General features: G+C 37.3%; 1 protein-coding gene across 1 annotated transcript in view; it reads right to left on the bottom strand.

The window, feature by feature from the left end:
- DENND1B (DENN domain containing 1B) overlaps window positions 1–25,844 on the bottom strand; it is a 253,347-nt gene that overhangs the window by 42,606 nt on the left and 184,897 nt on the right. The window contains exons 16-18 of the mRNA XM_082670771.1: window positions 11,791–11,881; window positions 5,191–5,231; window positions 4,404–4,472 (exon numbers count right to left, since the gene is read on the bottom strand). Of these exons, the coding sequence (XP_082526897.1) occupies window positions 4,404–4,472; window positions 5,191–5,231; window positions 11,791–11,881 (201 nt within the window). The remainder of the gene's footprint in view (window positions 1–4,403; window positions 4,473–5,190; window positions 5,232–11,790; window positions 11,882–25,844) is intronic.

Raw genomic sequence — 25,844 nt, 5'->3', positions numbered from 1 at the left:
GATGGCCATTCTGACCGGTGTGAGATGATACCTCATTGTAGTTTTGATTTACATTTCTCTAATGATTAGTGATGTTGAGCATTCTTTCAGGTGTTTGTTGGCAATCTAAGTGTCCATCATCGGATGAATGGATAAAGAAGATGTGGCACATATATACAATGGAATATTACTCAGCCATAAAAAGAAATGAAATTGAGTTATTTGTAGTGAGGTGGATGGACCTAGAGTCTGTCATACAGAGTGAAGTAAGTCAGAAAGAGAAAGACAAATACCGTATGCTAACACATATATATGGAATCTAAGAAAAAAAAATGTCATGAAGAACCTAGGGGTAAGACAGGAATAAAGACAGACCTACTAGAGAATGGACTTGAGGATACGGGGAGGGGGAAGGGTAAGCTGGGACAAAGCGAGAGAGAGGCATGGACATATATACACTACCAAGTGTAAAATAGATAGCTGGTGGGAAGCAGCCGCATAGCACAGGGAGATCAGCTCGGTGCTTTGTGACCACCTAGAGGGGTGGGATAGGGAGGGTGGGAGGGAGGGAGACGCAAGAGGGAAGAGATATGGGAACATATGTATATATATAGCTGATTCACTCTGTTATAAAGCAGAAACTGACACACCACTGTAAAGCAATTATACTCCAATAAAGATGTAAAAAAAAGAAGAAACTCAGGCAACTTTACAAAGTGCTTTTATAGGCAGACACGAGTCTTGTTGTGTCTATGTCATATACAGTTTTCCTGGAAAAAATTACAAGTCATTTAACAATTTAAAGGCTCTGTTCATGTTCCAGGGGAACCTGGCTCCAGCATCGGAGGCCGTGAGGTCCCGCTGTGGTTCCCGTGCAGTGTGAGTGAACTGAAGACCACGGGGGGTTTTCAGAAAAGCTCAATTCCCACTGGAAATTCCCACCCACAGAAGAAGTGAAAAGAAATTCACATTTATTTTGCGCTTCCTCGGCGTTTGTGCGCTGGGTACCGAGCATGCTTTACCTCATTTAATCATCACAACGCTATGGAGTTAGTACTATTATTATTACACTTTACAAATAAGGAAAGTGACTCAGAGGGTATAAGCCTCCACAGCCTAGATTCAAATCCAGGTCCAAGTCCAACTTCTTCCCAAGAAGAAGAAGAAACTAAGGTTTTTAAAATACATCCACCGAATCTAAGCCTCACGAAAGAAATGGCACTGTGAGTCTTATTCTACAGACTCAGGTCATGCGGATGAAGCCAAGTTACTTCCAGGAAGGGTCTTCCCAAGTTCACGGAGGGGAAGAGGGGCCTGTTAATATCCGAAGTACTCAGCAAGCATCTGGCAGACAGTAACTGCTCAAGAAATGTTCTGAACTGAACTAAACTGTTATTTCGTTATTGTAAATGAGGCAAAACCAAAACAAAGATTTCGTTATTGTAAATGAGGCAAAAGATTATCTAAAAAGCCACATAACACTAAATTATATTTCCATGGTTCTTTAGAATCAATAGAGCATTTCTGCATGCATTATTTTAGTGGTAAAGCCACTGAATCTATTTCAAGGGTCCTGTATTAACGCCTACATTCCCGTTAGGTAAAAATGCATAATTACCCCCCTCAAAAATGTTCCTGTTCTAATCTCCTCAAATTTGCACCTATCTTTACTCACATTTGGACTATATTCTAGTTTGCCTAAATATCCTCTATTCTTTCAAAACCCACCTGATTCACACGCATCGTTCAGATGCTTCTAATGCACAGAGCTGAGTGAGGTGTCAGTCATGGTCAGCCATCCTTGTGCTGATTCACTCACACGCCTGCTGTCCACCTCCCCCTCACTGACCTCTTTCAGACCCTCCGGAAGGTGGGATACAGGATCTCTCGATCCTTTTCAATTTATCAAGTGGAAACTTATCAACAAACAAGTATTCTCTGCAGAAAAGCACCCAGCAAATACGGCTTTGGCTAGTAATTTAGAATGCAAAGACCTAACAAGAAAGTTGACTCAGAAAATCTTTTAGCCAAATCAAATATGTATTCACTTTGCTGTTACTTTTAGATGTGTAAGAAGATAGGTATGTCCACTCGAGTTTTCTTTATGGCTCCTTATTAGCATGGAAAAACAAAAGATAGAAAAATGTTCTAAGTCTAGGACAAAATCATTATTTCCTTCAATGAATACATATTCGGTACCTCTGTAGTGCGTCCAAAGCGCCGAGAGTCACACAGCAATACAAATATAAAAGCAGGGACAGCCCCTCTCTTACTCACAGTGCCTGCCCTGCTCCAATAACCAGTACAAAGCCTAGATCATGACAGTGATTTGCGGAATGAATAAAACAGTTAAAAACATGGTTCCCAGGGTTTTTAAAAATGTATTATCTACAGAACTTCAAGGTAAATAAATCCTGTTATACCATACAAGAGAAATTGGGAATTTTGTTCATAGCAATCTGTGGTCAAAGGAGGAATTTCAGAGCTCATATTTCAGAATATGAGCAGTCTAGAAAGAAGAGTTTTCGGTACAACCATGAAGGTCACAGATTGACTTATCTACTTGCCCCAAACCTCTTGATTCATGTTCAACCTGATCACAAGACAAATGTTAAAAGTGATTAAGTATATTCTAAATACTCTAATTCGCCTGAAATTAATTTAGGGAATAATCTTCCAAAGAGCAGAATTTTAAATTTTTGAAATATTTTACTGTTCTGCTGAGCAGGGTTCAAAATAAAATACTGGTTAGAAGGATACAAATTTAAATGACAAATGGGGTTTTGAACATGTTTGCTCTATCTCTGTGCTTTTATGGAAGATATGAGTGAAATTAAGGAGAAGAACACGTATTTAGCAAAACTAAAATCTAACCTCTCCAAGCCTGAAGGAAAATGTTGAGCATTCTCTCAGGAATCAAAATGAAGGGTACTTGACTGTGACACCTTTTTAGAATCTTAAATGTGGAAAACGAGGCTCAACATTAGTTCGATTTTTTTTACATGGCAGCTATGTGCTATTTCATTGTGAAAAATTAACATCTCTTCAAAAACTGTATATAGATCAAACCACCAGTATTAATTAGAGTGAGAAGGCGATCTACTCAGAGAGCTTTCCTAGCAAGGCTTTGAACAAAGGCAGAGGCTGACACTTCTAAGACAAAACGTCACCTCTTCTTACTTTTACTTCCTGATAAGGCTTCAGATAGTTCAGAGATTTGGTTCCGTATCTTTGAATCCACTCTGTAGATTAGCCTCGCTACTATAAAACATAACCTTTGAAACAGATTTTTTTAAACAGAAATGGTGGCTACCTATATATCAAAACTGTAAGTCAGGGAAAGAGTGTAAGTTCTAAAGTTATCAAAACATATTATTCTATCATTAATTCAATCACATCGATTCATTACTGAGAAAGCATGTGAAGATAAATTCTTATAAAATCAAAACTAATGCCCAGAATATTTTTAGAAATACAGACTATATATATGACCTATTGAATTTTCAAAGAAAGCCTTGCTGAGTGCCAACCCACCAGCTCCTACAGGTCTCCTGTATAGATACCAGGTGCACAGACACAAGTGTTGAAGCAGAGGTCTGTCCACAGGTCCTGTGGAAGCACAGAAGAGCTATATAAATGCTTTTTGTGTGGCGCTGGGACTTTTTTTTTTGAGGGGAACTAATGTCTAAACTACGTCTATAGGATGAATTTAGTAGGTGGATAGAAGCCAAGAAAAGGATGTCCCAAAAGCAGCAGGAACGGCCTGTGAAGAATGAAGAGGCAGAAGAGAGTGCCCTGCATTCACGAAATGAGCAGAGCTCAGGGTCTGGAAACACCAAAGCTAGGGGTTCGGGGAGATGAGACGGGACGCAGGAGGGGCCGGCTCCTGGAGGGTCTCAGTTATCACAGCAAAGAGATTTTGAGGTTGTTAATTATTTACTTATCGTGGTTGCTACTGGTATCATAATTATTATTTTACTACAAGCCATGGGGTATCACTGAAGAACTCTAATTTTGGAGAGTCAAAGTATCTTTGAGGGAAGAGAACTTGCCATATTTTTAAAAATGTTTTTCTACTTAAGCCTCAAGTGCACAATGAGAATTTAAAATATGTTGTTAAATGAAAGAATCAAATCTTTAAAAATGGCTCTTCATCATGGACTGTTTCGATTTGAGGGCACAATTTTGCTGATAGCTTTGAAATAAAATGAAGAGCCGTTTTTAGATTATACAGAGGAAATATCCTGTCTGGACAATGATACAATTTTAATAACTGAGTTTGCTTCAGTCGATATTAACTCTAAATTTTTTAAAAAGCTTATTTAAAGGAGAATAGAAAAGATTTTGGATTTACATGTTTATCATCTAGGAAAATGTTATAAAATTTTACCAGTAGAACTTTTAAAACACCAAAGGGAACTTACAAATTTATATGCTGTTCGCACAGCGGGGGTTGCTTTGGTCATTGCTGTGTTGAGTAGTGCACCTCCTTTCTGCAAAGGAAAAACAGAAACACAGTTCTAAAAATTTTTGGCCAGATTGTCCTGAAAACAAAGCATTATTAATAGTATAGAAAAAGAGCTTTACTCACAGCTTAAAGAAAGACCTACAAAATTATTTCATGTTGGATGTTTTCAAGCTTTTATATACGCTATAGTAATTTCACACAAAATGTAAACATTCTACTCTGTTCTTTTAATTGGCATAATAAAATCCCTTCGTCTTTGCAGTTTAGGCAGACTTGGGCAATATGACCAGTATATATCTAAAGTTTAATAAAAAAGAAATACGATCATCTGTTTCTCTGTTTTGTAGTAAAGTCTCAATCTGTGACAGAGAGTTTTATATTTTAAATAATCATATTAACAAAAGCACATTACCAGAAATAATAAAACTCCCATCAAATCCTACCACTCTGCCTAACTCCTTCTTCTGGAATATATTATAAGGTGACAGTAAAATCTTGCTTTCCAGATCAAGCCATTTATTTTGAAAACGGAAAGACAAAAGCTTTCTATTTTAAAATTTTCTTTATAAGTAGCAACAAACCATAAGCATAAAATAAAAATATTTAAAGTGTGAGAAAACATAGAAACATTTCGAATATTGCCAATAAACAGCATAAACATAAACAGTATACTTGAACTGAACATTTTCCCATATATGTTAGAGTGAAAGAAAAAAAAAGAAACTGTGACGGTTTATTATTACCTTGACTGTATGCACCCATTGCTGATATGACCTCGAGTTCCCTGAAATATATAAAAATGTCAGGAATATCTGATCAAAAATAAATCCATAAACCAAAATTCATCAAGAACTAGCATTTCCAGGATTTTAGTAGGCAAACTGTATTTATCTGCAATATTGTAAAAGAAGCAATTCACCATAAGAACTAATAAATGCTCTAATTCCTAGGAAAATAGTAACTAGCACTTTTAAGACTACTTTTTCTTTACTCATATATGAAGATAACATGTTAAGGTATTCTATCTTCTTTCATTTTAACACTACTTTCAGAGGGAAAAAATAACCTCTCTTTCGAAATCCTAAATTCCTACATCTTTTAAACTGATTTTTTAATATTTATGTCTATGCTGTTTTGTAAAAGTTTGGCTCTTTTATACAATTAGGTTCATTTAAAACAATATTTAAAGTGTATAAGGAGTGGGAGGGAGGGAGACGCAAGAGGGAAGAGATATGGGAACATATGTATAACTGATTCACTTTGTTATAAAGCAGAAACTAACACACCATTGTAAAGCAATTATACTCCAATAAAGATGTTAAAAATTTTTTTAAAAAAGTGTATAAGGAAAGGAAAAAACTAGAAGGAAATTTAGAAATGCAAAGATCCTTGAGGACCAAAAAGATTCCTCTATAGTTGTTAGACATTAGTATTAATTGATAGCAAATTTTACTTTCATGCAATTAACCTGCAGTAATGTTCTGAAAATATTCTCTAGTTGTAAACCCAAATCTGAAAGGTACTACCCCAGGAAATATGGTAGTATCTCCTCATGGTTATCAGAAAGTTCAAATGCTGACACAACCAGTCCTAGTAAAACCAGTAATCATGTATTTGGCTCCAAATACGATAATTAATTTAATCAATAAGATGATATAAGAAGGCAAAAAAAAAAAAAAAGAAAGCTACACAACTAAAGTACTGTTTTATATCAGCTGACTTTAGTTAGATTTCATCTACCTTCCTGGTTGTTTAAATGCTTAAATACTCCCACAAGAAAAAAAACAAAGGTTACTCAGAGACTGACTACCCAGTACAAAGGATCCCTAAAGCAGATTGTGTTCTCCTCCTGTGTGTAGCTGTGGCTTTTTAACAAATGCATCACCTTGCTGTTATAACACAGAGGCAGAATGATCCTTAGCCCAAGAACTTCTTTCTAGCTGTTACCTTTGCATCCCTAATCAACATCAGGCAAAAAATTTCCAGCTCTGGATTCCCTCCTATACTTAAAAATCTCTCCCTAATTTCAAAGAAATATCAAGAAACAACCCCTATTCTGAAGAACATCTCTTACTACTCAGCACTACACTGTACCTTTTCTGGAAGAAGAAATACGAGGAAAACAGTATTTTTCTAATCTTATGAAATGACTACAACAAAATGTATCTACCTAAGATAGCCTATGCATTGCTTAAAGGGCATGAGTTTCAGATAGTATACAGCCTGACCAAAATTTTTATTTCCCTTGTAAAATGATGAAAAAATACAAGTTATTCTATTAATTTATTTCTCAAGGAGATTTTATTAACAGAAATTAAACAGTATGTCTTTATCCAGATTATTCATATACTTTTACTTCTCTATTAAAAAGTCTCATCAGTTCATATACTTTTTACTTCTCTACTAAAAATGGTTGGGTGGAAATCACATATTTAAAACTTGGTTATTATTCATAGTATTCTGGAAAGTGTTTCAATTCATTCCCCAAAATGAAGTTAGAAAGTGGAAAGAGAAACACCAACTACTATATGATATAACTATTTAGCATTCTGGAACACTTGTCATTCCAGAAAACATATTTTTTAAACCTCTGAACCACAAAGAAAGTAACTATCATAAAACTTCAGAGCAGTTACAGAAAGGTCAGCTCTTGGAGAAAGTTGTGAGGAATAAAAATAGCTCATACGTATTCAGCTCTTTACAGGTTGCAAAATGTTTTTGTCTGTGTTATATTACTTGAGTTGCATCTTTCTACTGTAAAATAGGCCAAGCAGGTGGTGCCACAGGCAGAGCAGTTGGATGGGAAGGAAGTGGGCTTTGCAGTCCAGTGAGTCTGTGGGTCAGGCCACTCTGCCCTTGTGAACCATGCCACTGGGACTAGGTCTGTAACCTGGCTGCTGCAATGTGTAGCATGTGACAGCACACCATCAACTTAGTTATTCTGACAAATAACTTGCCAAATGAGGAAACTGAGGTTCTGATGTGATTACCTGCCCAAGTTCACAAAGATTGCAACTGAGAAAGAATAAGAGTCGAGGTATTTTAATTCTTGGTTCATTAGTCCTTCAACTTTTAAGATGGAAGCATAAATAAAATATGAGAAGAGTTAAGTTATATAGAGATTTTTTCTGAATGACTTCAAAGCGATTGTACTAGAAAGGAAAGGGGGCTGCTCAAAGCTGATACCAAGAGGAGAAACAGCTGATAGTCAGAACCACCCGTAATAATAATGTGGAATCATGTGGTATAGGGACAAACAGGAAGTCCCTAAGTAACAGCTTAATAGGAAAACATGTAGTACAATTTAGGTAGATTCCCGGTAAAAAAATTTTTAAAGGCTAATTGTCTCTTTCAACTCTAGTGCTTTTAAGTCTGAAGGCTCCTATTTCCACAAAATTTATGAGACAAGCACATTATTCTCTGATAATGTGTGTTTTTTAAAAAAAAGGCTGTTTTTCTTCTCAAAAAATAAATCTAAATGCCAAAAAAAAAAAAAAAAAACAACCACCCTCAGTCTTTCTTTTAAAGTAACTGGATTATGGAAATAATAAGCATTATGGAGGAAATTCTCAACATTGTACTTGCTAATCAAACAAGTGATTTTCTCGCATTCAAGGACAAAATGTCTTTCTCACTTGTGCAAAGACTTTCTCTTCAAATATATTTGCTTAAATTCCAGTAACCTGCAGTCACTTATCAAAAAATGTAAATTGTTCTAAATTGTTCAGTGAGGCCAGAAAAATGTCACTAAAACTAATGATTACTTACCTACCACCCCTTCAAATTTCTTTGGTAACCAGTCAGTAAAAAAAGAAATAGGATTAAATAAATATAAGACTGATCAGATTATGCTGGGAAACTAATGAAGAAACCAATGCTAATAATGGAGAGTAACCACACACTTCTATATAAAATCAATCTGAAAATGTGTCTCCTTTTTAAAGTTCAGAAAACTGGATGTGGATTTTTAATAACTAGTCTTATTTTAAATGAAAAAAATAGAGGTACAAACTACTAGGTACATTGTAAAATAAAATACTATGATGTAATGTACAGCACAGTATAATATACAGCCAATATCTAATAATAACTTTAAATGGAGCATAATCTAGAAAAATACTGAATCACTATGTTATATACCTGAAACTGATATAACATTGTAACTCAATTTTTAAAAATTATGCGGGAAAAAAACCATGATCTTAACTACTCAATATTCCTCAGTTGCTTTTTCACAGACCGATATTTGTGTTTATCTAATTGCATCCTTTGTCCTATTTGTGGTCTCTTTGATGACCTTTTAACCTCTATGCTATTCTTCCCTCTACACATTTTCTGATATTCTTTTTACTTTCCTCTTAAGATAAGGTTGAATGTTCTACAAGTCTCCCATGAAAGGGATCAGGGGTAACATGGATTTCCTTAACAGTTCTGACCACAGGGATTCACAGGACAGAGAGGCGTTTTGGAAAATCCACACCCATTCACAGCTGTTAACCACAGTTCTAGACCCAATGTGAATCGAGATGTTCTACATGTGATGTGCTGCACAACAGCCACAGCAATTACACAGCTCCACTATCCTCATATTCATTTTATCATAACCATGCATATTAGCAACAAAAATAGTATATAAACTGCCACTGTAATGGAATAGAAAGAGGAGAAATGAGATGCTTGTCTAAAATTTCCTATTTTTGCTTAAAGGAACATATGATTTTTTCTTTAGCTTCAGTGAATGTTGATTTCTCCTACAGTGATCTTTCTGAAGGTTTTATATATTAAAAAATCTTCAAAGGATATTCAAAAGAGACAGGAATTTTGCTTTTATCCATCAGAGCAGAGAAGGCTTGAGTACTGCTCTTGTTTACTGAAGGTCTTCTAATTGAGAAGATCTCTTATCATAAGAAGGCAATAGATCACAGTTATTAAAGCAGGAGCTCTGAAGCCAGGCCGTCACGTGTGACCTTGGGCAAATTATCGAGGTGGGTACCCTCATAAAAATAAGGCTACACCGAAAACAAAACAAAAATAAAAAACCTACTCAAAGTCCCTCACAGGGTGCTGTGAGGGTTAAGTGAGATAATGCTTGGAGAGCTCTTACGAGAGCTTCTACCACATACTAACATTCAATAAGTATGAACATTTATCATAATTTTTACTGTAACTATGAGAGAAATGAGAAATTATAACAGTTTACTTTCTGAACCCCAGTTCGGTATCTCAGACGTATTCTCTCTCACAAATGTGGTCTAGATGACAAATGTTTGCAGCAGACTTCTAGGAACTATTTTTGGAACTATACATACACATATATCTCATTAGTAAGAATGATGCTAATTTTTAAAAGATTATTAGTCTTTTTATTTCAAATTCTAATGATTTTGCTTTATTTTCTTCTAAGAAGAATCTCTATGTATCTCTAAGATAATAACCTAAAATATAATTAAAAGAATAACACCTGGCAGCCAGGCATCATTTTCTAATGTACTTTCTTGCTGTACCTACTGAAATGAATACTTGTTAAATGATGCTTTCCTTTTGGATCAGTATTGGCTCCTTAAAGTAAAATAAGAGTTCAAAACCTTTTTCATTTTAAGAAGGAACAACGAAGTGGTTGGCATTAAGTTGTACTGAAAATGCAGCAGTCTCTCAGTCAGATGCTACCTGGTGATAAATATGCTTCTGTTCTTTTTTAAACAGCAGGGCCTTCTGTGAAAAAATCTGGTGACCCTCCTCCCACCAGAAAAGCCACCTACCCTCTACTCTGTTACAGAGGGTCTGTGGACCAATGGTGAAGACTACAGAATTTCACTACACAAAAGGATCATAGTTCCACCCCATTACTGTCACACGATGTCATTCTCAATCCCATATAAGATACTAGCCCCACGGGTCATAGCGATAATGAGACGGCAGGTATGTAAATGCTGAGTAGGCGCCTCAAGCAATCCGTCCACGAGCTGACAATATTTTGCTTGTCTGAGTTGAAAAGTAAAAAAGCCTTATTTTAACACAAAAGTTCCATTGAAGCTACATTTTTATCCATAAGCTGAGGAGAGCGAGGAGCTGAACGATTCCACATTCAGCTCACTTGCTGAGTCGAGGAAACTAAGTTTTTCTCAAAGCTGAAAGCTTTCAGTGAAATGCTATGCTTACATCAGAGGAAGGTCCGTTACTGCTCAGTTCATCTGTACCTCTTATAATGAACAAATGACCTCAATGGTTTTTATACTTTTGTGGTGCAAAAGTAAATCTTATTCAAGATTAAAATTAAATTTGGGGAAGTTTGTAGATGAGGACTTATTACTCTTTGTCTTTTCACATTTTATTTCTCAATGCTAGCAACTATTTATTCACACACAGACTAAAGGTTTTTTTTTTTCCCTAAATTAAACCTACATATAAGTGGAAAAACTACTATCACACCAGGTGAAAGTGAACACACCAGGGATTATTTGTTTAGCCCATCCCAAATCTAGAACAGCACCTGGTACACTGGAAACACTCAGCAAATACTGGCTGAAAGAATGAAGAGGACATTTCAAGGTCTCCAGCAAAATTCTCTGCCAGAATCAGGACTACATACTGGAACATTATGTACAGAGTACCAGTCCCTAAGTCATTAATTTCCTAAGTACTGTAACACTGTCTGAATTACTTACATTTCAAACAATGTAACTGCTCAATTATATTACATTAATTATATTAAATAAAAATGGGGTATCACCTAACTGTGTGTCACACATACAAAATAAGACGCCTCCTTCCACTGCTTTAAGTGAGCACTTATTACAGTGACAAGTGTAAGAACATGGGACAGTAAACTGAAAAGTCTGTTCCTAACGCTGCAGGGTCTGCAAAGCAAAAAAAGTAGACTTCTACAATGACACTCTTACTACAGAAGCAGCTGCGGTGTTCAAACCTTTCTTTCTGGACTACATTAAAATCTACTATACCAACAACAATCTCAGTTCTTTAATCTTAGTAGTAGCTATCACTAGTAGTTTTCTAGTGGAGAAAACTAGTCAGGAGGCTGGAAAATACAAACTAATTGCATTTCTATGATATTCATCTCCAGTAATATTAAGAGACTATCCAAGCAAACCACTACCAACTCATGAGACCGCCTTCAGCCTTGAATAACATACCAGGCAAAGTAACTTAATACTTAATAGTTCTTAACTAAGAACTTAATAGTTCTTATAAGATGAAAAAATGTATCTAAGATATTATTTAGGAGAAAATAGTTGTTTATGAAGTAGATTATATGAGACACAAGTGCAAATATCAAGATAATTGTTATTCAGAAAATGGATAATCTCACTGGAACTAGTCTTTACCTCCACAAAAGCCACCTGAAGTGATCTCTTCTTCAAATACATCAGAGAAACCCTTTCCTGCATTTAGTTTTGCCAGTCGACCATCGATAAACTGAAATTAAAAAGTGTCAAATATGTTAATTTTCATTTACTTCAAATATTTAATTTTTACTTACAACAAAAATATTAATAGCAGACACTCATATAAATTACACACACATGTGTGTACACACATACAGATACATGACAAGAAAATTCTCAAACCACTGAAATAGCAGGTACTCCGCAAATAGCAGCTTATTAGTTAAATGAGAAATGTACGGCACAGACTAACTTCATTAACAAGAAACAAAACAGCGTGGTGGTGAAGGTCACAGCCTCTGTGAGGGTCTGCATGAGGCTGCTGCCAGGCGAGCCTTGGCCCATGAGGCTGTGTCCTCCCCCCAGGCCTCAGTTTTCTCAGTATCTGCCTCATGGTATTGCTGTAAACATTAAATTAAATTAACACAGACTTATTAGCACAGCTTCTGATGCAGTAAGCATTCAAGAAATGTCAGACGTTACTATTTTTGAGGTTAATATTAACTTCATCCAGTAAAATAAAACACTCATCTAAACTGTTACGTTCTAAAGCACAACAGAGCACCAGATAATTCTAGCCATTTAACAACAAAATAAACAGAACTTTCACAATTCCTGGCATGTGTATTGACTGAATGATCAGAACTACGGTTACGAACATGAATATCGTTCAGGTAAACACATGCTGACTTGACTTGCATGAGGTTGTTTTCAGCAGTATTTTTCAGCATTCTGAAAGAAGAGATTGGGGTGGGAAATAGATGCTACCAAGAGCACCTGGAGATCCTTTTCAAAACACAGTACCTGGAGCGTATCTCGTCCAACCACCTGCTTTGCCCCATCTCTGTCCTATTACTACAAACACAGCATAGCAGAATCTTGGGGTTTTGAAAAATATCCTTAGGTGATTATTTTGCTGACCAATCCCAGGCATAAACCAGTGATATATTTTACATGCACACGTACTACTGGCACTTGGTTAGTTTTATATTGTTAATCTGTGGCATCTGACACTTGTATCACTTACATTATGAAAAATATTATAAATGTTTTGAGGTTTCTCCACTCATAAGGACGGTGAAGTATGTTTAAGGCTCCACTGCATGAGAGGCAAAGGATAACACAAGAAAGACTTAAATGATGCTTGAAGAGCAGACATGAAGATCTGGGGATTAACATAAAATGCTCATTTTCATTCTGGAATTAATTAATCCTGGTGACAATTTTTTCACCCTAGAAATTTAAAGTTTAGTTAAAATAAGGTAGCTTATATTAGTTAAAATAAGAATTTTTTTAAAATTCTCACAGTCTGCCCTAGTGTTCTGGTTAAATGGTTAGCGGACAAAGCAACTAAGGGGAGTGGTGAGGGCAGTGCTGTTCTCAGGCAGCAAGGTGAAGGCCAGGAACGGCAGGAAGTCACGTCAGTTGTAAGATTCTGAGACAGAAATGTCCTACAGACCCAAATTAATGAAGAATGGCAAAGGAATCAAGAGATTCCCATTCAAAATGTGGTTTAACTACCTTATTACCATAGAATGGTTTTAACAAAAAATGTGGTAAAATGGGTTTAAACAGACATACTCTAAAAGGATACGGTCCTGGGGGGACCTTCAAGATGGCGGAAAAGTAAAACATGGAGATCACCTTCCTCCCCACAAATACATCAGAAATACATCTACATGTGGAACAACTCCTACAGAACGCCTACTGAACGCTGGCAGAAGACCTCAGACCTCCCTAAAGATGCCTGAGGGTGACCTACACTCAGAGTCGGGGCCATATCCAAAGCTGAGCCCCGGGAGCTGTGCGAACAAAGAAGAGAAAGGGAAATCTCTCCCAGCAGCCTCAGAAGCAGCGGATTAAAGCTCCACAATCAACTTGATGTACCTGCATTTGTGGAATACATGAATAGACAGCGAATCATCTCAAATTGAGGAGGTGGACTTTGAGAGCAACTGTAGACTTGGGGTTTGCTGTCTGCAACTGACTTGTTTCTGATATTTATGTTTATCTTAGTTTAGTTTTTAGTGCTTGTTATCACTGGTAGATTTATTTATTGGTTTGGTTGCTGTCTTCCTTTTTAAAAAATTATTATTGTTTATGTTAATAATTTTATTTTCCTTCCTCCCTCCCTCCCTCCCTTTCTTTCTTTCTTTCTTTCTTTTTTCTCCCTTTTCTTCTAACCTGTGTGGCTGACAGGGTCTAGGTGCTCCTGCCTGGTATCAGGCCTGAGCCTCTGAGGTGGGAGAGCCAAGATCAGGACACTGGACCACCAGAGACCTCCTGGACTCACAGAATATCAATCGGTGAGACCTCTCCCAGAGATCTCCATCTCAATGCTAAGACCCAGCAAGCTACAGGGCTGGACACCTGATGCCAAACAACTAGCAAGACAGGAACACAACCCTACGCATTAGCAGAGAGGCTGCCTAAAAGCATACTGAGTTCACAGACACCCCCAAACACACCACCAGATGTGGCCCCGCCCACTAGAGAGACAAGATCCAGCCCCACCCACCAGAACACAGGCACCTGTCCCCTTCACCAGGAAGCCTACACAAGCCACTGAACCAACCTCACCCACTGGGGGCAGACATCAAAAACAACGGGAACTACAAACCTGCAGCCTGTGAAAAGGAGACCCCAAACACAGTAAGTTAAACAAAATGAGAAGACAGAGAAATACACAGCAGATGAAGGAGCAAGATAAAAACCCACCAGGCCAAACAAATGCAGAGGAAACAGGCAGCCTACCTGAAAAAGAATTCAGAGTAATGATAGTAAAGATGATCCAAAATCTTGGAAACAGAATGGAGAAAATACAATAAATGTTTAACAAGGACCTAGAAGAACTAAAGAGCAAACAAACAATGAAGAACAACACGATAAATGAAATTAAAATTTCTCTAAAAGGAATCAATAGCAGAATAACTGAGGCAGAAGAATAGATAAGTGACCTGGAAGATAAAATAGTGGAAATAACTACTGCAGAGCAGAATAAAGAAAAAAGAAAAAAGAATTGAGGACAGTCTCAGAGACCTCTGGGACAACATTAAATGCACCAACATTCAAATTATATGGGTCCCAGAAGAAGAAGAGGAAAAGAAAGGGTCTGAGAAAATATTTGAAGAGATTATAATTGAAAATTCCCTAACATGGGAAAGGATATAGTTAGTCAAGTCCAGGAAGCACAGAGAGTCCCATACAGGATAAATCCAAGGAGAAACAGGCCAAGACACATTAATCAAACTATGAAAAATTAAATACAAAGAAAAAATATTAAAAGCAGCAAGGGAAAAGCAACAAATAACATACAAGGGAATCCCCATAAAGTTAACAGCTGATCTTTCAGCAGAAACTCTGCTGAAGGGACTGGCAGGACATATTTAAAGTGATGAAAGAGAAAAACCTACAACCAAGATTACTCTATCCAGCAAGGATCTCATTCAGGTTCCATGGAGAAATTAAAAACTTTACAGACAAGCTAAAGCTAAGAGAATTCAGCACTACCAAACCAGCTTTAAAACAAATGCTAAAGGAACTTCTCTACACAAGAAACACAAGAGAAGGAAAAGACCTACAATAACGAACCCAAAATAATTAAGAAAATGGTAATAGGAACATACATATCGATAATTACCTTAAATGTAAATGGATTAAATGCTCCAAACAAAAGACATGGACTGGCCAAATGGATACAAAAACAAGTCCCATATATATGCTGTCCACAAGAGACCCACTTTAGACCTAGGGACACATACAGACTGAAAGTGAGGGATGGAAAAAGATATTCCATGTAAAAGGAAATCAGAAAAAAGCTGGAGTAGCAATTCTCGTATCAAACAAAATAGACTTTAAAATAAAGACTATCACAAGAGACAAAGAAGGACACTACATAATGATCAAGGGATCCATGCAAGAAGAAGATAAAACAATTGTAAATATTTATGCACCCAACACAGGAGCACCTCAATGCATAAGGCAAATGCTAACAGCCATAAAAGGGGAAATCGACAGTAATGCAATCATAGTAGGGCACTTTAACACCCCACTTTCACCAATGGACAGATCATTCAAAATGAAAATAAATTCGGAAACACAAGCTTTAAATAACACATTAGGCAAGATGGACTTAATTGATATTTATAGGACACTCCATCCAAAAACAACAGAATAAACTTTCTTCTCAAGTGCTCATGGAACATTCTCCAGGATAGATCATATCTTGGGTCACAAATCAAGCCTTGGTAAATTTAAGAAAATTGAAATTGTATCAAGCATCTTTTCCGACCACAACGCTATGAGACTAGACATCAATTACAGGAAAAAAACTGTAAAAAACACAAACACATGGAGGCTAAACTATATGCTACTAAATAACCAAGAGATCACTGAAGAAATCAAGAGGAAATCAAAAAATACCTAGAAACAAATGACAATGAAAACACAATGACCCAAAACCTATGGGATGCAGCAAAAGCAGTCCTAAGAGGGAAGTTCATAGCAATACAAACCTACCTCAAGAAATAAGAAAAAGCTCAATAAACAACCTAACCTTACATCTAAAGCAATTAGAGAAAGAACCAAAAAAACCCCAAGTTAGCAGAAGAAAAGAAATCATAAAGATCCAATCAGAAATAAATGAAAAAGAAATGAAGGAAACGATAGCAAAGATCAATAAAACTAAAAGCTGGTTCTTTGAGAAGATAAAAAAAATTGATAAACCATTGGTAAGACTCATCAAGAAAAAAGAGAGAAGACTCAAATCAACAGAATCAGAAATGAAAAAGGAGAAGTAACAACTGACATTGCAGAAATACAAAGAAGGATCATGAGAGATTACTACAAGCAATTATATGCCAATAAAATGGACAACCTGGAAGAAATGGACAAATTCTTAGAATAGCACAACCTTCCGAGACTGAAACAGGAAAAAATAGAAAATATAAACAGACCAATCACAAGCACTAAAATTGAAACTGTGATTAAAAATCTTCCAACAAACAAAAGCCCAGGACCAGATGGCTTCACTGGCGAATTCCATCAAACATTTACAGAAGAGCTAAGACCTATCCTTCTCAAACTCTTCCAAAATATAGCAGAGGGAGGGACACTCCCAAACTCATTCTACGAGGCCACCATCACCCTGATACCACAACCAAACAAAGATGTCACAAAAAAGGAAAACTACAGGCCAACATCACTGATGAACAGACACAAAAATCCTCAACAAAATACTAGCAAACAGAATGCAACAGCACATTAAAAGGATCGTACACCATGATCAAGTGGGATTTATCCCAGGAATGCAAGGATTCTTCAGTATATGCAAATCAATCAATGTGATACACAGTGTTAACAAAATGAAGGATAAAAACCATATGATCATCTCAAAAGATGCAGAAAAAGCTTTCATCAAAATTGAACACCCATTATGATAAAAATTCTCCAGAAAGTAGGCATAGAGAGAACTTACCTCAACATAATAAAGGCCATATACGACAAACCCAGAGCCAACATCATTCCTAATGGTGAAAAACTGAAACCATTTCCTCTAAGATCAGGAAATAGACAAGGTTGCCCACTCTCACCAGTATTATTCAACATAGTTTTGGAATTTTTACCCACAGCAATTAGAGAAGAAAAAGAAATAAAAGGAATCCAAATCGGAAAAGAAGAAGTAAAGCTGTCACTGTTTGAAGATGACATTATAACATACACAGAGAATCCTAAAGATGCTACCAGAAAACTACACTACAGCTAATCAATGAATTTGGTAAAGTAGCAGAATTATTGCACAGAAATACAAAACGTAATACAAACGTAATACAAACGTAATACAAAATACAAACGTAATACAAACGTAATACAAATACAAACGTAATACAAACGTAATACAAACGTAATACAAATACAAACGTAATACAAAAATTAAATACAAAAATTTAATTTGCATTAAATACAAAATTAATGCACAGAAATCTTCGTATTGCTATACACTAAAGATGAAAAATCCTAAAGAGAAATTAAGGAAATACTCCCATTTACCATTGCCACAAAAAGAATAAAATACCTAGGGATAAACCTTCCTAAGAAGACAAAAGACTTGTATGCAGAAAACTATAAGACACTGATGAAAGAAATTAAAGATGATACCAATAGATGGAGAGATATACCATGTTCTTGGACTGGAAGAATCAACATTGTGAATGTAACTATATTATCCATAGCAATCTACAGATTCAATGCAGTCCCTATCAAACTACCAATGGCATTTGTCACAGAACTAGAACAAAAAATTTCACAATTTGTATGAAAACACAAAAGATCCCGAATAGCCAGAGCAATCTTGAGAAAGAACAACGTAGCTGGAGGAATCAGGCTCCCGGACTTCAGACTATACTACAAAGCTACAGTAATCAAGACAGTGTGGTACTGGTACAAAAACAGAAATATAGATCAATCGAACAGGAAAGAAAACCCAGAGATAAAGCCACACACCTATGGTAACCTTATCTTTGATAAAGGAGGCAAGAATATATAATGGAGAAAAGTCAGCCTCTTCAATAAGTGATGCTGGGAAAACTGGACAGCTACATGTAAAAGAATGAAATTAGAACACTTCCTAACACCGTACACAAAAATAAACTCAAAACAAATTAAAGACGTAAATGTAAGGCCAGACACTATAGAACTCTTAGAGGAAAACATAGGCAGAACACTCCATGACATAAATCACAGCAGGATCCTTGTTGACCCACCTCCTAGAGAAATGGAAATAAAAACAAAAATAAACAAATGGGACCTAATGAAACTTAAAAACTTTTGCAGAGCAAAGGAAACCATAAACAAGATGAAAAGACAACCCTCAGAATGGGAGAAAATATTTGCAAATGAAGCAACTGACAAAGGACTAATCTTTAAAATATACAAGCAGCTAATGCAGCTCAATATCAAAAATCAAACAACCCAATCCAAAAATGGGCAGAAGACATGAATAGACATTTCTCCAAATAAGATATACACATGGCCAAGAAACATATGAAAGGATACTCAACATCACTAATCATTGGAGAAATGCAAATCAAAACTACAATGAGGTATCACCTCACACCAGTCAGAATGGCCATCATCAAAAAATCTACAAACGATAAACGCTGGAGAGGCTGTGGAGAGAAGGGAACCGTCTTGCACTGTTGGTGGGAATGTAAATCGATACAGCCACTATGGAGAAGAGTATGGAGGTTCCTTAAAAAACTACAAATAGAACTACCACATGACTCAGCAATCCCACTACTGGGCATATACCCTGAGCAAACCATAATTCAAAAAGAGTCATGTGGGGCTTCCCTGGTGGCGCAGTGGTTGACAGTCCGCCTGCCGATGCAGGGGACACGGGTTCGTGCCCTGGTCCGGGAAGATCCCACATGCCGCGGAGCGGCTGGGCCCGAGAGCCGTGGCTGCTGAAGTTGCGCGTCCGGAGCCTGTGCTCCGCAACAGGAGAGGCCACAACAGTGAGAGGCCCGCGTACCAGAAAAAAAAAAAAAAAAGAGTCATGTACCACAATGTTCATTACAGCTCTGTTGACAAAAGCCAGGACATGGAAGCAACCTAAGTGTCCATCGACAGGTGAATGGATAAAGAAGATGTGGCACATATATACAATGGAATATTACTCAGCCATAAAAAGAAATGAACTTGAGTTATTTGTAGTGAGGTGGGTGGACCTCGAGTATGTCATACAGAGTGAAGTAAGTCAGAAAGAGAAAGACAAATACTGTAGGCTAACACATATATATGGCATCTAAAAAAAAAAGTGGTTCTGATGAACCTATGGGCAGGACAGGAATAAAGTCGCAGAACAGAGAATGGACTTGAGGACACGGGGAGGGAGAAGGGATAGCTGGGACGAAGTGAGAGAGTGGCATGGACATACATACACTACCAAATGTAAAATAGCTAGCTAGTGGGAAGCAGCCGCATAGCACAGGGAGATCAGCTTGGGCTTTGTGACCCCCTAGAGGGGTGGGAAGGTAGGGTTGGAGGGAGACGCAAGAGGGAGGGGATATGGCGATATATGTGTACGTATAGCTGATTCACTTTGTTATACAGAAGAAACTAACACAACATTGTAAAGCAATTATACTTCAATAAAGATGTTAGAAACTAAAAAAAAAAGAAAAGAAAAAGGATCCGGTCCTGGCTTTTTTGTTAGAGTATGAGTTGTTCTCATAAAAATTAGAACTGAGGGCAGGAGCCGTAGATTATCCATTTTTACAGCCAGGTTATGCTTGGCACGGAGAAGGTTCTGATAGAACAAATGAAAATGAACGTGGAGTTTGGAGTCTGAAAGCCCTCCCTCACACCCTGCCACTTATTAGCTTTATGATCTCAGGCAACTTGCCATCTCTGGGACTCTGTTTCCCCTTGTATAAAATGGGAAAAATAATACATAAATACCTTATGGGGTTTTGTAAGAGTTAACTAAAATAACGTGAAGTGCCTATATTGTAGACACAGAATAAATGTTAAATAATCAAGTTTACTTTCCCTACTGTTACCACCCTTTCCTTCTCTGTCAACCCCTGAGGTTCCTGAGCGGGGAATCACGGCCCCTCAGGTAGGCAGCTTTAACACCTGGAAGAACGCCTAACACATAGTTGGAAATGAATGTTTACGAGGGACTGAATACACTGAAACAATACTAAAGGGTATACACTTTTCATGGTTTTAAAGTTAAAGAACTGTAAGTTGTGGAATTATTCATTTCATCTCGAGATAAAAGTAACTTCCAACCTTGGGCACCTTTGCTACATACAATAAATGGTTAATGTGAAAATAATATAGTTTAAAATGCTTGCAGAATTTGACTTGCACACACTTTCAGCACAGTATGATAAATCAAACTAAAGTGATCTAAGGTGATGGATTTTGAAAAAATAAGGTGAAGCAAAATGTTAAATTTAAAATAATACATTACTGACAAATGGAACAAACTAAGACATCCTTTTAAAGGACTTAATTTGCCTTAAAAGATTAAGACTACAAGACTTTTTAAAAGGTTTTCATTTTTGTGTTTACTGGAAATAATCCATTCATTTTAGTTTGAGTGGAACAGTTCAAGTCTAAAAAGAGATAAATCCCCAAACTATTTACTGATGATGCGTTTTTGAGGATGAGTAACTACTCTGTGTTACTAAACTAGTGATTTGAGCTAAGAGAAATTCATCACTTGGTAAAATGCCCCATGTTATCACTGACTTTGCAAACAATCCTGTCAGTGACTGACACTTATCAACATACATACTTAATGAAAGTGTCTGTTCCTAAAAGATTAATTTTGTGTGCACACACATGCGCGCACACACACACATTACATACACACACATACCAATGCAGACACCCAGGAATAACTGAGAAGTGGTATAAATGGAGAGGAATGCTGAACCTAACAGTTCTCTAAACTCCTTTTTGTATTTTTGAGTCAATAACGGCTCTTATTTTTTCCAAGTGAGATTGGTTCATGATCACACCACTCTAATAACTCTGGAGCATTTCATAGTAAGGGAAAACAGTAGCTACAGTTGTATAGATATAATTTTGAACTAAAACGTATTACCTGTTGGAAAATCAATGTCTATATAATGTACTGTAACCTGTCGCTTGACTAGTACTTACCCACATCACTTAGTAAACATGTATCTAAGACATAAGTTAAAATTAGGTGCAAGTAGATTTTTAAAAGAATTTATGAGTATGCTTTAAGTTAATGCTTTTTACATAAATCTTAGTACTTTGCTTTTTATTCCAAAAGTAAAAATTAAAACCTGGAACTAAACATGCTAAATAATCACACAACATAACTGGAAATCTCAAAAACATTCATAGACATAATTCCATAGTATAGATTCCATAATTTACTTATAAACTATAAATAGACAAAATGTATTTAATAAGAATAAATTTAGTTCTCAAGATCAATAACATCATCCCCTCTAAGTCATTAACAGTTGCAAGATTCTGGATTTTGCTAATCCTTACAATGTGCTCTTAAAGTGGTGTAACAGGTTACAAGATAAATGTAATTAAGCAGTGAAACTGCTTCCTGCTGACTCTTTTTTTTTTTTGATATTGATATCACTAAGGTTTTCCAAAGAGTTTTTATCTTCAAACAACCATCTTAATAGGAAACTGAGTCAATCTAAAGAAATTATCTGTTGTTGTAAATGCCCTTCAGTAAGCACTACTGTTAAATGGAAACGAACATCTCCACTTCAGCTTTTAACATGTAATTAAATATAAAATGAATGTTTTACAAATGTAATAAAACATAAAGAACAGACTTGACGGCAAGCATCTTTATAAAAAATATAAAAAGTATGTTCTGATCAGATTCACAAGTTAAACGTGAATAGATGGCCAGTAGGCCAGAGGGAATGTATCTTTCCTCTGAGAGACAAAGTGTATGTTTTTCATAGTTCTTTGATTCTTCACCATTCAGCGAGTTTCTGGCATTCAGTCCAAAAATCCAAAACAAGTTATGCTATTACTCCGTGTTCCAATGACTTCAGTGGTCTAGGAATATGTCCTATAAATATTTAATTGCAATTGATCCATCAAAACTCTGAGGACAACAATAATTAAATTTCAAGATTCTTATATCATTTTAGGAGAAATATTTGACTTTTTAATTAAGAGCTCATAAAAAGATTGTTCTGGGGAGAGGGGGCCAGGGGAGCACTTCTCTACCAAGCTGGGGAGGGGGGAGGGGGAGCACTGTTTTTAGTGCCAACATGACAGTCTTGTCCCTGAAGAAAAGCAGCAGGTGCACTGGAGCCACACAACACACAAATCCACACGCCCACACCCCTTCTCCACCTGGGAGAAATGACCAAGTCTCAAAAAGTTACCTCATATTAGAAACCCTTCTTGGGCACAAAGATAACTATTAAAGTCTTCAGAGCTAGAGAAAAAGACATTTTTTAACGAATTAGAAATCTTTAGAAATTTAAAGGAAAATTTAAATACTGCAAAAAAATTACTTTTAAAATATATTAATTTCTTATGGATCTTTAAATTTTCCTTTCTATATAATGCTTTGGGCTTGGGCTAAAAAAAAAAAGTAGTCTAATTTAAATATTTCTTCTTAAACAGGCTCAGTACACCTTGACAGGTTAGTGAAAATGACACTGAAGTGCTACAATAAATTAGTCAACAGATACTTACAGACATCTGCTAAATGCTAAGCATTCAGTTAGTAGCTATATATAAACACAAACTGCTATTACAAGTGGGGAAAAGCTAGGTCAGCTTAAAGCTAAACCAAGAGAATTAAGTATGTGAAGGAACAGAAATAGTTATTTTTATTCCATTTCAAGAATTAGGTAATCATATGACTGTAGTATACTAAATTAGACCACCATGGTATAAGGAACAGAAAAACACTTTGAAGGGTATTGTAAAAAGCCCACTCAGTGCAATTTATCATCAGAACTAATAACTTAGTGGGACAACAACAGCCCTTCCAGGATATATCAACAGACACAAAATAATCTGCAACAGAATTAAGTTTTTTGAGCTTCATGACCACCAGACAAAAAAAAATTCATTAACCTGTTCATTCAATAAACATTTAATTGAATGTTTACTATATGCCAGGCACTTTTCTAGATGCCTAAAAAACCAGAAATGAATGAAACAGACAAAAATTCAAGCCTTCATAATATTTAAACATCTAGCGTTTGGGGACGGGGGGACAGAACAGATAGCATGAAATAAGAAGTGTCATAAATTATGTAATGTGTTAGAAGGGAATGAGTGTTGGAAAATAAAACAGATATGAACAAGGGAGCTCGGGGAGTGTGGGGCAAGGAGCTTTCAGTTGTCAACAGTGTGGTCCAGGGCAGGCATCACCATGAGGACGACACCTGAGCCAAGGCTGGAGGGCAATGAGGCAGTGAGCCCGTGAGCCCGTGGTCCGGGGGAGAAGATGACCCGGGAGAGGGGAACCACGGGCATGAACAAGGCACAGCAGGTGTGGATGCACCCAGCAGGCCTGTCCCGAGGTCCAGGGGTTGAGAGAAAAATCAAGCAGCAGTGATGCCTGTTCTCACCTTAATTCACAATCTGCAGTCTCAACGGTGCTCTGAACGATGCTGAACCACCTCCTTTTTTCTCCAGCCCGCTCACTCTCCATCTACTTCAGGTCTTCTCTCCCCTTAAAGGTCCAACCACCTCCCCTTCCTCTCTCAGCCCATGACCTTGCCTCCTAATCTCACTGGAAAAAAAAAAAAAAAAGAAACCTAAAGCAACTGAAAGAGAAATTCTGCCACAGCTCCTGGCTCACGGCCCCACTCCTTCCTGCTGTCACGGGGTGTCTGCTCCGCAGGGACCAGCTCCTCTAATGCTTCCTCCTCCTATCTCCTGAGTAGACCCATCTCTGCCAGGTCTGCCCTACAGCCCACGAACACGTGCCTTCTCCTCCTGACCCCATGTCTTCTCTGGCCTTGTCCACTTCGATGCTCCTCTTTAGGGTAAAACTCAGAAGTGCAGCCAGTACTGTTGTCTCCAGGCCCTCCCCGCCTGCACCCCAATCACAAGGTCTCCCTCACCTCTCCGGTAAAGCTGCTCCTGCTGGGGTCATCCTATCTCCATGTTACTAAATCCAGTGCTCAAGTCCAAGTTCTTCCTTTAATCAACCTGTCACAAGCATCTGACACAGTTGGTCCCTCCACTATGGTGTCCTTTCTCCACTTGGTCCCAAAGGTACTCACTAGCCTGAATTCTCTCCTACCTCCAGAGTTACTCATTCCTTCTCGGCGTCCTTGGTCATTGCCCTCTGCTATTTCCTGGTCCCTGGACCTCTGGTCATTCCTATTTATACTCACTCCTTTGGTCGTCTCACTTGGTCTCCAGTCTAATGACTTGAACTACTATCTATACGCTGATGACTCCCAAATGTATATCTCAGGTCTAATTTTTGCCTCCGCCTCATCTATCCACTTGCCTAATAAATATCTTACTTGGATGTCTAGAAGACACCTCAGACTTAACATGTCCAAAACTGAACTCTTATTCTGCCCACCAAAATTTCTCCTGCCCACAATCTTGCCCATTTCGATAAAATGCGAAGACATCCTGCCAGTTTCTTGGATGAGAAATCATGGAATCATCCCTGACTCCTTTCTCTCACACTGCACGTTAAATCTTTCAGAACATCCACTGACTATATTCAGAACAGATCCACAGTCTGACCAGTTCTCTCATCTTCCACAGACCAGTTCCAAACTGCTCTCTCCTCTCACGCAGATTACAGCACAGCGTCTAAGTCTTCCTTCTGCTTCCCCCGTGACCACCCTACAGGATGGTGCCCAAATGCCACGTCCTCCATGAAATCTACACCGACTATGCTACTTTAAGTTGCAATCTCACCCCAACCCCTGGTGGTCCCCCTTCTTGTTCTATTTACTTTTCCACAGTCCTTATCATCTCTGAACATTCTACATAATTTAGTTAACTTATTGTTGGTCTCCCTCCCACTAGAAACACAGAATTCACAACGTCAGAAATTCTTTTCTGCTTTGTTCTCCAAAGTATCCCAGCACCCAGAACACTTTCTAGTAGACAGTAGACACTCAAATTATACTGCTGAATGAGAGAATGAATAAAGAATACTTAGATGAGTGTTTCTAAAATTTTAGTGTGCCTATTTTTATGGTATTTCATTAATAATGTAAATTTCTGGGTTTTAATCCAAGCCTCCTAAATCCAAAATTTCTGAAGGTGAGACTCAAGAAGATGCATCTTTAATAGACTTTCTAGCTAAATCTGCAGGTGGTTTGAGCCCACATTTAGACAAACGCTGTTTAGGATACTACTTGAAACTCGTTAACAAAGGATGCTGAAAAAATGTATCCCTTGTCCTAATAAGCTCCCTCTCCTTGTGTATTCCTTTTGCTACCAATAGGAGTCCATGTCTTCCCTATGTCACATGG

This window comes from Grampus griseus (genome assembly GCF_964374135.1).
Source record: "Grampus griseus genome assembly, chromosome: 1".
NCBI lineage: Eukaryota > Metazoa > Chordata > Mammalia > Artiodactyla > Delphinidae > Grampus > Grampus griseus.
This window is presented reverse-complemented; position numbering and strand designations above follow the sequence as displayed.